Source organism: Clupea harengus, chromosome 16 (genome assembly GCF_900700415.2).
Source record: "Clupea harengus chromosome 16, Ch_v2.0.2, whole genome shotgun sequence".
NCBI lineage: Eukaryota > Metazoa > Chordata > Actinopteri > Clupeiformes > Clupeidae > Clupea > Clupea harengus.
Window position 1 is genome coordinate 6,563,262 of NC_045167.1, and position 12,500 is coordinate 6,575,761.

Consider the following 12,500-nt stretch of genomic DNA (forward strand, 5'->3'; position numbering starts at 1 on the left):
CCAATGCTCTGGGCTGTAGTGCCTGTGTGTGTGTGTGTGTGTGTGTGTGTGTGTGTGTGTGTGTGTGTGTGTGTGTGTGTGTGTGTGTGTTTGATCTTACATGGTAAAGTTGGTGATGAAGGCTCGTTTAGGGATCTGGACATTGAAGCCAATGCTCTGTGGTGTAGAGCCTGAGTTGACCACAGAGCTCTTGACTGTGGTATGGGCGAAACGGGAAGTGATGCGACTCTCCACTTTATAGCTCTTAACTGTGATGTCATTTCCTCTAATGGCCTGGATAACATACACAAACACACACACACAGATGGTCATGAAATGCATGAATATGTGTAGATTATTAAAACATGCATAGAAGTATCAGACACACACAGACCCACACAAACGCAGACACACACACACACACACACACACACACACAAGCAAAAAACACGCACGTGTGCAAGATTCAACACACTTGAACAAGATTCTAACACACACACATTTACTCACACACTCATACAGTACATACACACAAACACACACACACACACACACACATAAATACACACAAACACACACACAGTCACACAGGTGACCCTGAAACACACACCCCCAATCATCCACCCACATAAAAATCCACACACACACACACACACACACACACACACATATACCCTCAGACACCAGACTAACCCCATATACCACCATGCATCCATGACTATTACACATACACACACACACGCACACAAACAACCACACACACACACATACACTCCACATCGACAATCACATTAATTCTAAATATAGTTGTCCATTTTTCCCATATCTGAGTGCTATTGTACTGGGAACCAGAGAGGCGGATAAACGGCCTCCGGCTGGACTCTAAACACGTCAATAACCGACCAGTCAGAGAAGTCCAAACACAGGCATCGATCAGCGATCAGGCGATAAGACCGCGGCTGCTAACTGGGTCACAGAGACACAGTGGATGAGGGCCTGAGAGCCGTGACTCACCTCGAACTCATCCTCCTCCTCACTGACCAGCATGGCCCTCTGAAAACACACACACACACACACACACACACAGAGAGAGAGAGAGAAATACAAAACAACAGACACACACACATACACAGAGAGATGTTTGAAATTAGGAGATAATTCCTCCAGTCAGACTCAAATCCAGTACATAGAAAGCAGACCCTCCCAGCACACACACACACACACACACACACACACACACACACACACACACACACACACACACACAAAACAGGACTAAAACTTTTTGACTTCTTTGGCTCTTGGCTGTTTTCCCTGTAAAAGACCTTATTCGCCTATGAGAAGCTTTCACAGACAAAAGGTTCCTCATGTGGAAAGCACTCTATGAAAATCATTAAGCTTTTAAACGGGTATTGACTGCTAACTGTCTGGCTTTGCTTTGCCTTGCCATTTTAGTCAGTGACAAACATCATCACGTGTGCAAGAACTGGTGGAACGTGGTAAAAACATTTCTGAGGCAGTAAAGGTTTCGGAGGCAGTAAGGGTTCAGATCAATCCCCCCCCCCCCCGCACACAACATACTCGTCAGTAGCCTACTTTAGTCAGTACATATCTTTGTCCCTACAACAAAAGCAACGTGGCTCAGAGCGATGGAACAAGAATGATTGGCGTGACTGATGGTGAGAGACTTACCCGTCTTCTGAAATGTGACGGCAATTCCTTCGACGATTCTGAATCATCATCTGACTGTTAGAGAAACAGATCAGGCATGGTCGAAAACACCTCTTTTTACACAAAACACTTCAAATAAAACTTCACACATGCACACACACACACACACACATACTTATACACACGTACACACATATGCACACACCACGCACACACACACACACACACACACCCAACATCCACTTAACAGTCTATCCACAAACACACACCTTACATAACAATTCATCAAGGAAAACTAAAAAGGCATAGAGAGACAAGGGTGAAGGGTGATAAAAAAGATCACACACACACACAAACACACACACTCACCGGCTCGCTGTCCCACTCGCCGTCAATCACAAACTCAAAGGTGTGTGTTTGGTAAATCAGCAGGCTGCTGAAGAGGAGAAGGAGCTGGATCTTCATGGCGACAGCCGGCAGTGTTCCAACCAGCCAGAACGAGGAACAACTCTACTCACAGAGGAACAGGGACAGTGGGATAGCAAGAGAGAGAGAGAGAGAGAGGGGGATAGAGTGTGTGTATGTGTGTGTGTGTGTGTGTGTGTGTGTGTGTGTGTGTGAGAAAGCGAGAGACAGAGAGAGGTGGGTAGAATGTGTGTGTGTGTGTGTGTGTGTGTGTGTGTGTGTGTGTGTGTGTGTGAGAGAGAGAGGGGGGGCTAGAGTGTGTGTGTGAGAGAGAGGGGGGTAGAGAGAGAGAGAGAGAGAGAGAGAGTGTGAGAGAGAGAGAGAGAGAGAGAGAGGGAGAGAAAGAGTGCAGGTCACCCCTAGTCTAGCTGCACATAAGGTTCAAAAGCTGTTGCTCAGTATCTAGCTGTAGGGACTTTTGGCTCCGGTCAATATTTGCCGTGCTCTGTTTGACCCAAAATGACAAGAAGGAACCTTTGAAACTTGGCTCCAGAATTACAAGAAGGAACCTTTGAAACTTGCCTCACGGTGGTAATCGATTGTGTGTGTGTGTGTGTGTGTGTGTGTGTGTGTTAGTGAATGTTACAACTGGCTCTGAGCATCACTACTTATTTTATTCTCGCTCATACCCCTTAGTGGTCCAAACCTGCTGAGGATTTGGGTTTGCGAATGAATGAATGAATTAATGAATGGATGAATGAATGAATGAATGGATGAACCCATTCTAATCAATGGAACTCTTTGCAACATTCTGAGGAGCCGGTGGGCCGGATCAACACCACAAAAACTATGACAAAAAGGCACACCAGCGTCTACACTTCCTGAGAGTACTCAGGAAAAACAATCTAGAGTGTAATCTGATGGTGGCCTTCTACCGCACCACTATCGAAAGTGTACTGACCTACTGCATCTCGGCGTGGTACTCCGGTTGCACTGCGGCAGACAAGAGAGCCCTCCAAAGGGTCATCAACACAGCCCAAAAAATCACTGGCTGCTCACCACCCTCCCTGGAATCCATTGCCATCTCCCGCTACCTTGGCAGGGCCAATAACATCTTGAAAGACTCCTCCCACCTGTTTACTGTTTACTCTCCTGCTCTCAGGCAGACGGTACAGGTCCTCTAGCAAGGACCACGCGTCTTAAGAACAGTTTTTTCCCAACGGCCAGCTGAACACTAAATACAGAAATGCACTAAACATAGAAATTTATCGTGCAATATTAATACACTTTATTAATATCACTTTATTGACTGCAAGTCACATATGCCATCTCAGTCACCTTACACATGTGTATAAACAAAACTGTAACTGTATTTATTGTGAAGCATCTCAGGGAAGTACTGTTGCTGTATTTATTGTTCCTCAGGGAAGTACTTTAATCTATACCACCGCACTTTGTTGAACTCTTAATATATATATATTTTTAAGCTATTCGTACTGTTTTTAGATAGTTGTAATATTGTTGTGTTATATGTTGTTGTTGTGTTATATGTTGTCCCTCGTCGCACTAAGAGGAGCAGCACTCCAAATTTCATTGTATGCGAATACAATGACAATAAAGGCTTTTCTATTCTATTCTATTCTATTCTATGTGCTCACACACTTGAGTGTCAGTATGTGTCTGTGCGTATGTGTGCACATGTATGTGAGTGAGTGCGTGAGAGAGTGGCAAAAACAGTGTGTTTACATAGCTCCAGTATGTGTGAGTGAGTGTGAGGGTGTGTGTGTGTGTGTGTGTGACGGTGTGTGTGTGGGTGTGTGAGTGCGTCGACAGAGAGAAAGGTGTGTTTACACAGCTCCAGTATGTGTGAGTGAGTGTGAGGGTGTGTGTGTGTGTGTGTGATGATGACCCCTCTCCTTCTATCACTGGCTACTCTCAGCCCTGTTTTTCAATCAGAATTTCAAAGGTCAGCGTTTTGGCTTTCCGGTGTAAAGGTGTCTAAGAACAGACCAGTGTTGAGAGGTCTGGTACTCGATACGGGTGGATGGGTTTATAAGGTCATGCCAACCAATCACAATGAGATCATGCCAGCCAATAGCAATGAGCTACGGTCAAATGACTGCCAGTCAGGTGGCAGCGACCCTGCAAAACCCTCTAGGTTCATGAGTCCAGGTTCCTGTCAGATCCCTGGAGGTATATAAGTTCATGCTCTCTTCAGGGTTGTTTATGTATTTATTTTAGTGTGTGTGTGTGTGATAAATGTTCTGATATTCTGTTTCTAACCTCTAACCTCTAAGTAGGAGCTTTACCTGCAAATGCTGATGGCTGCGCCACCATTGTTCCTCATCACCATAACTTGTAATTACAGTGCATGAAATGCCCTGTATTGTTATTCCTAGGCTTCTTATACTTTTTCTTATTATTATTATTACAGTGCATGAAATGCCCTGTATTGTTATTCCTAGGCTTCTTATACTTTTTCTTATTATTATTATTACAGTGCATGAAATGCCCTGTATTGTTATTCCTTCCCTTTTCTGCGCTTAATTCAGCTCGAACCGCTTAACGTAGAAACTTTGTTCAAACTTTGTCTCATAGGTCTTATACAGGACACCTTTGTATTTTTCATTTTTCTAAACTTTTTACTTTTTAAGATATTAAAGAAAAACTAATACAAATTTTCCCATAGACTTACATTGGGCCATGACATCATAATAGGGTCATTAAACTGGCTTGCACCTGTGCTTCACTGACACCTGCGCCAAGGTTCCAAGGCTCCTCTTCTCTCTGTCCCTCTCCATTCAACTGTATAACTAGGAATATCAAGAGACATCTTCCATACTCTACTTTCTCTTCATCTCTCTGTCTACTTTCTCTCACACTCTATCTCTCTGCTTCACTCCATTTGTCTCTCCTTCTTTCAATATTTTCTCTCTTCACTCTCGCTTTACTGTCTTTATCTAGAGCCGCTCTTGTTCACTCTTCTTTCCTTTATTCTTTCCTTCTTCCACTCTTCTTTCCTTTCTTCTTTCCTTCCTCCACTCTTCTTTCCTTCTTCCACTCTTTTCTTTCTTCACTCTTCTTTCCTTCTTCCACTCTTCTTTCCTTTCTTCTTTCCTTCTTCCACTCTTCCTTCCTTATTTTGCTCTTCTTTCCTTTCTTCTTTCCTTCCTTCACTCTTTTCTTTTCTTCTTTCCTTCTTCCACTCTTTCCTTCTTCCACTCTTCTTTCCTTTCTTCTTTCCTTCTTTCTTTTCTTTTTCCTTCTTCCACTTTTCTTTCCTTTCTTCTTTCCTTCTTTCACTCTTCTTTCCTTTCTTCTTTCCTTCTTTTACTCTTCTTTTTTTTCCTTCTTCCTTTCTTAACTTTTGCATTTCATGCACTGGTATTTCCTTCAGGAAATGCATTTTCTAGTTCTTGTTACCGACTTCTGCGCTGCACTTTTTAAGATATTAAAGAAAAACTAATACAAATTTTCCCATAGACTTACATTGGGCCATTATGACATCATAATAGGGTCATTAAACTGGCTTGCACCTGTGCTTCACTGACACCTGCGCCAAGGTTACAAGGCTCCTCTTCTCTCTGTCTCTCTCCCTTCAACTGTATAACTAGGAATATCAAGAGACACCTTCCATACTCTTTTTTTTCTCTCCAACTTTCTCTCCATCCCTCTCACTCTACTTTCTATCACACTCCATCTCTCTGCTTCACTCCATTTTCTCTCCTTCTTTCAATATTTTCCCTCTTCACTCTCTCTTTACTGTCTTTATAAAGGAGTCACTCTTGTTCACTCTTCTTTCCTATCTTCTTTCTTTCTTCCACTCTTCTTTCCTTCTTCCACTCTTCTTTCTTTTCTTCTTTCCTTTCTTCTTTCCTTCTGTCACGGCGGCTGAAGCAGAGTAAAACAGGTTTGGAACCAAAAGCAGACAAAAGGCAACAAAGTATCTTCAAAAGGAGTATTTTAATAAATCTTTCAGCAGTATGAATGTCTTTGAAAAAACAGAGGCAGGAGATCCAACAGAAAATACAGCAAAGCTCAGAAGATACAAAACATGGGGATCTCAATGAGGCATGGCAGGCAGCATAAGACAGAAACATAAAAACTCACAGGCCAGGCCAGGGCTAGATACACAGTCCAATAAAAAACCACAAAGGGTTAAATCCAAAATCCAAAGGAATCCAGGCAAAACAGACAGGCAGGCAGGAGGAATGCAACAGGAAGACGTGGCAAGAGAGGTGTCCAGGAAAGCGAAGAGATAATCCAGCACTGAATGTTCTTCAGAGCGCAGTTTACCACAGGCACTGATGAGGTCCTATTAGACACAGGTGTGTGCACAGGGAAGCAACGAGGCTTCATTAGCAACAGGAGTGTTAGGCCAGGCACAGGGAAGAGCCGAGGTCCAATTAGCCACAGGTGTGTTAGACCAGGCACCTGGAAGTGTCAGTGAGTTAAGGGCATGGCAAACCTGAAGCGGGGAGGGAGAGAGCACATGACATAGAAAACATGGATCCGGCTCAGATCGTGACACCTTCTTCCACTGTTCTTTCCTTTCTTCACTCTTCTTTCTTTTCTTCTCTCCTTCTTCCACTCTTCTTTCTTTTCTTCTTTCATTCTTTCACTTTTCTTTCCTTCTTCCACTCTTCTTTCCTTCTTTTACTCTTCTTTCTTTTCTTCTTTCCTTCTTTCACTCTTCTTTCTTTTCTTCTTCCTTTCTTAACTTTTGCATTTCATGCACTGGTATTTCCTTCAGGAAATGCATATTCTAGTTACATACAGACGTGGCCAAAATTGTTGGTACCCTTCCGCTAAAGGAAGAAAAAGCCACAATGGTCACTGAAATAACTTGAAACTGACAAAAGTAATAATAAATAAAAATTTACTTTAAGTTAACTAATGAAAATCAGACATTGCTTTTTAATTGTGGTTCAACAGAATAAAGGAAAATTGATGACAAATTGAAGAGACGGATAATACGAATGGTAACCAAAGAGCCCAGAACAACTTCCAACGAAATTAGAGGTGAACTCCAAGGTCAAGGTACATCAGTGTCAGATCGCACCATACGTCGCTGTTTGAGCCAAAGTAGAACGAGGAGGACACCACTGTTGGTTGAAAGCAAATCATATAAAAGCGAGACTGGAATTTGCCAAAATGCATATTGACAAGCCACAGGGCTTCTGGGAGAATGTCCTTTGGACAGATGAGACAAAACTGGAGCTAGTCAGTTTCAAGTTATTTCAGTGACCATTGTGGGTTTTTCTTTCTTTAACGGAAGGGTACCAACAATTTTGTCCACGTCTGTATATGCTACTAAGGCAACTTAGCTCTTTCCACTCACAATTTAGTTGAATTATGGTTAACAAAATTAAAACAAAAACTAGCAGTTAAAAAATTATTTTGTTAACTGAAATAAAGATAAAAATGACAGTTTTCAAAAACACAAATACTAAATTAAAGTTACAATGAACAATGCCACAAAAACTAAAACAAAATAGAATTGCCGGTAAAATTTTTTGTGATTTGCACTGTAGTTACCACTTTGCCTTTTTCTATTTGTCTTCGTGAGACACACTGGTCTAATGAAAAGGACCATGGATGAATGAATTAAATCGTATTTGATGTCATGCATTCTTTCATCCTACCCTTTTCAGCTTCTATAAATCAAACCTTTCTTCATAATAGCTGAAAAACTAGAACTATAGAAACACTAAACTACAACTAGTCAATTCCTGAAAATAAAATATAACTACTCATGCAGTTGTAAAACTAACAAAAACTAAACTGAAATAAAAAAAAAAACTGAAAGACTAAATGAAAATAAAAACCATTGAAAAAAAATGTCAAAACTATAATAACGCCAGTTCTCATCAAGCAGTTAATGGCATTAACATCAGCCATTTGAATGTAAGTGAATCAATTCTATATCACAAAGGGCTACACATACGGAATACAATCTGAAGTAAATGTACTTTCATTTTGCAACAGTGATAATAAAAGGTTAAAGGTGATTTTGTACATCCCACAATTCCACATCCACAGTTCCACAACTGACACTTATGAGCTGTCAAATGGTCGTAGGTTACAGTAGACACACCGTCTTGCCAGTATAACGGCCACACGGGGGCGCAAAGTACAAGGCGCAAGGTATATTTCGGCCTTTCGCGTTCGCGTTAAATTAATGAAATGTGAAGGGCACTTCTCGAACCCAGGGAGGTACGGTGTTGAGCGCAATGTTCCTGGCGGTAGAACATTGCATACTTTCCTGAAACACTTGTACATCCTCGGTATCGAGGATAGCTTAGCTTAGTTTTTGTGTGAACAAACTATTCTTCACCCTTTCCTTGTGGTGACATTTTAAATAAGGACACAATTAACAAAACTTTAATAGTTTAATATGGGTTTGCGAAAGTGAGGTCGATATGGAATTGAATTAACAAACAGCTATGTTTTGATCACCTGTGGAATGTGAAGACCGCAATTGCAGTCTCTCTCCCTCTCTCTCTCTCTGTGTGTGTGTGTGTGTGTGTGTTAAAGAGAGAGAGGGGGAGAGAGGGGGGATTGTGTATGTGAGAGTGTGTGTGTTTGTCACTGGAATAACACCCAGAAAGCAATTGGGGAGCTGGCCTCGCCTTGCCTCTCCAAGACGCAGGTGGGCGTTCCGTTGGAAACGTCTTGCTCTTCGTCCCTGGACCCAATACCCGGACCTCCCTAGCCCATAGATGCAGTGTAAACAGTGGGGACGAAGTTGAGAAGCCCCGCTCCAGACATCGCTGTTATGGAGACTCGGGTTTTCTTGTGCGCCCTGGTCTTGTGCTGTAGCCCGTTTGGATTTGCGCTGCAGGACGAACCTAAATTCGAGGATGACATTTTCAGTGATCTGGATTTAGATTTGAATGCTGTGAGTATGCTCTTCTTTTCTCTTCACTTTTAAAAAAAAAGTTGGACTGTTATGACTGGAATACACGTACACCTTGGGAGAAAATAACATCAAATTAAACGAAAATAAACATAACAATGTTAGACATAACAATTATATAAGATAGACTTATCACCAATTACGACCCTGAAAAGAACGAATAAGATCGATCGAGATGTTTATGGAAAGTGGGGAAATCTTAGACGACATGCTGGAGGAGTTATTATCTGTATTAAACACGATTGTTATTCATTGGTTACGTTGGTGCGGGAAAGCAGTGATGACAGCTCAGATATTTGCGCCTCTTTTGCAGGCGCCACGCAGGGAGCGTCGGCAGGTGAAGGCCGTGCTGTCAAAGGTAGGCTACAGCGGACACACCTGACTATCCTGTGCGCACAAGAACACAATCATCTGAAATAAACTCCATGTGTTTTATGATTTAACGGTAGCATGTAAGAAAACGTTCAAACCACTGTGAGCAGGTCTTTAAAACATTCTTAAGAACTGGGTCGGTACCGGGGTGTGCCTCCGCACAGGCCATCGGAACAATAATCCTGGCAGGGTCCGGGGATGACACAATCAGGGTCGAAAGGATTGTGAAGGAACTCGCTTGCACTCTCTTGGAACTCATTGTTAGAACAGGACCTGCCAACAAGCATCACCATACAAATATTTTGCCTGGTGCTGTGATAGATTTGGAGAGCATTCAGTAATTGTTTCGACAATTGAGTTTAAGTCATTTGTACATTTTTGTATTTTATTATATTCTCAAGACTGGGAAAGACGTAATAATTTTCATAACTATCATTTAAATTGTGTGGTTATATAATTTTACACTCAGAACTACAACATGGAGCTTTTATAACAGTTAAACGTATATCTTTCCGTAAACTGGTTTACTTCAGTGGCCTTTAATATGAAGAGGATTACAGCATTTCGGATGTAAGTTAGACAGCAAGACTATCAGAAGATAGTAATATATAACCTACAATGATGTTTAGCCTATGTTATAGTGTTTAACTGTTTAATTAATAAATTGGTATTTATTTAAGGTGCGTGTTGTGTAGGTAAGTGATCATTTTCCTTTCTTTTGTCGGGTAGGAGACCAAGCCGCATATGACGGAACTGACAGTAAAGACCACAATCATCTCCCGGTACGCGTTCACGGCCGTGTACTGCAGAATGTTCAACCGCCACGCTTCTGCTGCGGAGGGGACGTTTCAATTCCAGATCCCCGCGGCCGCCTATGTGTCCAACTTCACCATGTGAGCATCCAATAATACAACCACACTATTCATCTATCTATCTATCTATCTATCTATCTATCTATCTATCTATCTATCTGTCTGTCTTATGTTTGTCTAATCTATCTATCTATCAATGATTTGATCTGTTGTGCTTAATCTGATAATGTTCTTTAACAGTCAGTGTCATTTTTTTCTATACATTTTTGTACTCCTTGTCCTGTCCAACGCAGGGCCCTCTGTAGGTTTAGGGGTCCCGTTAGACCCCCCAACCCCCCACCCCCCTGTGTTACACCCCTGCCTGTCTCAGTATGTTATTAGAGGTTCACTGGAAGATCACAGACATGAATGGCCGTAGTTGCACTCACTGAAGCTGTTAACGTGTTAGTAGATGAGTGGTATGCAATTACAGTCTTGAAAGACCTCTGTCTCTCTCTCTCTCTCTCTGTGTGTGTGTGTGTGTGTGTGTGTGAGAGAGAGAGAATAAGTTGTTTTTCCCTCGATAACTGATTAAAGACCCTCTTGGTTTGACAGGGGAATAATCTCTGGTGGTGTTGAGTTGGCCTTTGAGGCCTGTGAGTTTGACTTAATTGGAAGGTTGCCCAGTGCTTGAAAGCAGACAGCTGTGTATGTCTCTCTCTCTATGTGTGTGTGTGTGTGTGTGTGTGTGTGTGTGTAGATGCTCTTCCGCCTGGATACCTGCATTTATATTCCGATAGTAAGCAGGACAGGCCTGTGCCAGAGCTGACAGTTGAGCAGTGTATGTCCATTTATTCATTTAGCACATGCTATTATCCAGTGCTACACACAGTATAGATGGGCATTTAGCATATGCTATTATCCAGTGCTACACACAGTACAGATGGACATTTTCATCAGTGTTTGTGATCCCCGGGGTATCAAACCCGTGACCATGGTGATGTGAGCACCTTACTCTACCTGTTGGCCTACAGGAGCTAAATTGACAGATCATGGTGTTAGCAGCTCTGTAATCCACCAGGTTGAGCAAATGTTAGCAATGCTAAGTGTATGGATTGAGTTCAAGGGATATACTGTGCTTGCCAGTAAAATAAGTAAAATGCATACCTCGTCTGTGATGTCAGTCACTTTGGATAAGCATGTCAGCTAAATTGGCAGAGGATGGTGCTAATGACAACAAGGGCATGGGTTTGATACCCAGACACCCCTATTAAATGACTGAATGTAAATATAAATGCTAGCAACATTAATGACATACATTTGGTTCTCAGAGACATAAAATGCATAACTAATCTGTGATGTAAGGGACTGTGGATGAGCCTGCCTGCTACATAAATGTAAATATTAAGGGAAATGATCAGCTTATGGTTATAATTATGACCCACTAAAGTAAACAAGATGTCTGCTTTCTCAGTGCAGTAAGCAGTAGCCCTGTTGAATGGAAACATCCTTCCACTGCAGTGTGTCTGTCTCTGTGGGCCCCGCTGAGTTTCTCTGAGGGCCAGTTCCCCTACCTCAGAGTGTGTGTGTGTGTGTGTGTGTCTTTATTCGAATATGCGTGCACTTCTTGTGTGAGTGTGTGTTCATTTGTGTGAATGTGTGTATATGTGAGCATTGCTGGTGTGCATGGTTGCAGCATTGTGGTAGAAGCGCACACACACACACACACACACACCCTAGAGACCCCCATGGACTCAACAGCCTCCCCCTGCCCCACTGTAACGCCCCTCTCTACCCCCTGGGCAGGATCATCGGAGGCCGTGTGTTCCCCAGCCAGATCAAGCCCAGGGAGAAGAAGGCCAAGGGGGAGCGAGAAGGAGAGAGCCCTACAGACAAGCCCAAGAACAAAGACTCCAACAACCAGAGGTGAGACCGCATACTTCCTGTTCATAACACGTAAACATAGCCCCACACAGCCATGTAAACCAACACGTACGTATGTCTGAATGCACAGTGTATTTAAAACATAATACGTATTTTAACATATATGTGCTAGGTTTCCGAGGGGTCACACAGCAAGGCTGCATACTACTGGGATGATGGTGTCAGTTAGATGTCATTTTCCATATACTATTTTACGGCTTTGGCGTTGTACGACTCGAGGCATGAATCTAATGTGCAGCACATGAGCAAAAGGTTCCCTCTCGCTGCACCGGCATGGTGTTTCAATCACAGCTATTAGACCAGGTCAGCTGGGTAATGAGCTTTGGCTGTGAATCCAGACTGACATCCAGACTCACCCCAAACCTCAGAACCAATTGCTGTTTCCAGATGTGTGCTGGTCAAACTGCCCACTGTATGCT

The 12,500-nt window shown here is 42.6% G+C and overlaps 2 protein-coding genes across 4 annotated transcripts in view; one reads left to right on the top strand and one right to left on the bottom strand.

Moving 5' to 3' along the window:
• Positions 1-2,220, bottom strand: part of itih2 (inter-alpha-trypsin inhibitor heavy chain 2) — a 14,912-nt gene extending 12,692 nt beyond the window's left edge. The window contains exons 1-5 of one of the 2 annotated variants that reach the window (XM_031582281.2): positions 2,020-2,220; positions 1,672-1,725; positions 994-1,032; positions 171-273; positions 1-22 (exon numbers count right to left, since the gene is read on the bottom strand). The exon at positions 1-22 is cut by the window's left edge and continues 48 nt beyond it. In XM_031582281.2, coding sequence (XP_031438141.1) covers positions 1-22; positions 171-273; positions 994-1,032; positions 1,672-1,725; positions 2,020-2,115 — 314 coding nt within the window. In that variant the 5' untranslated portion in view covers positions 2,116-2,220. Of the gene's footprint in view, positions 23-100; positions 274-993; positions 1,033-1,671; positions 1,726-2,019 lie in introns of both variants that reach the window. The other variant, XM_012825400.3, reaches the window with a different exon arrangement.
• A 6,424-nt stretch (positions 2,221-8,644) lies between these two features.
• itih5 (inter-alpha-trypsin inhibitor heavy chain 5) overlaps positions 8,645-12,500 on the top strand; it is a 21,791-nt gene continuing 17,935 nt past the window's right edge. For both annotated transcript variants that reach the window (XM_012825410.3, XM_012825411.3), the window contains exons 1-4: positions 8,645-8,956; positions 9,288-9,332; positions 10,076-10,239; positions 11,944-12,063. In XM_012825410.3, coding sequence (XP_012680864.2) covers positions 8,834-8,956; positions 9,288-9,332; positions 10,076-10,239; positions 11,944-12,063 — 452 coding nt within the window. In that variant the 5' untranslated portion in view covers positions 8,645-8,833. The remainder of the gene's footprint in view (positions 8,957-9,287; positions 9,333-10,075; positions 10,240-11,943; positions 12,064-12,500) is intronic.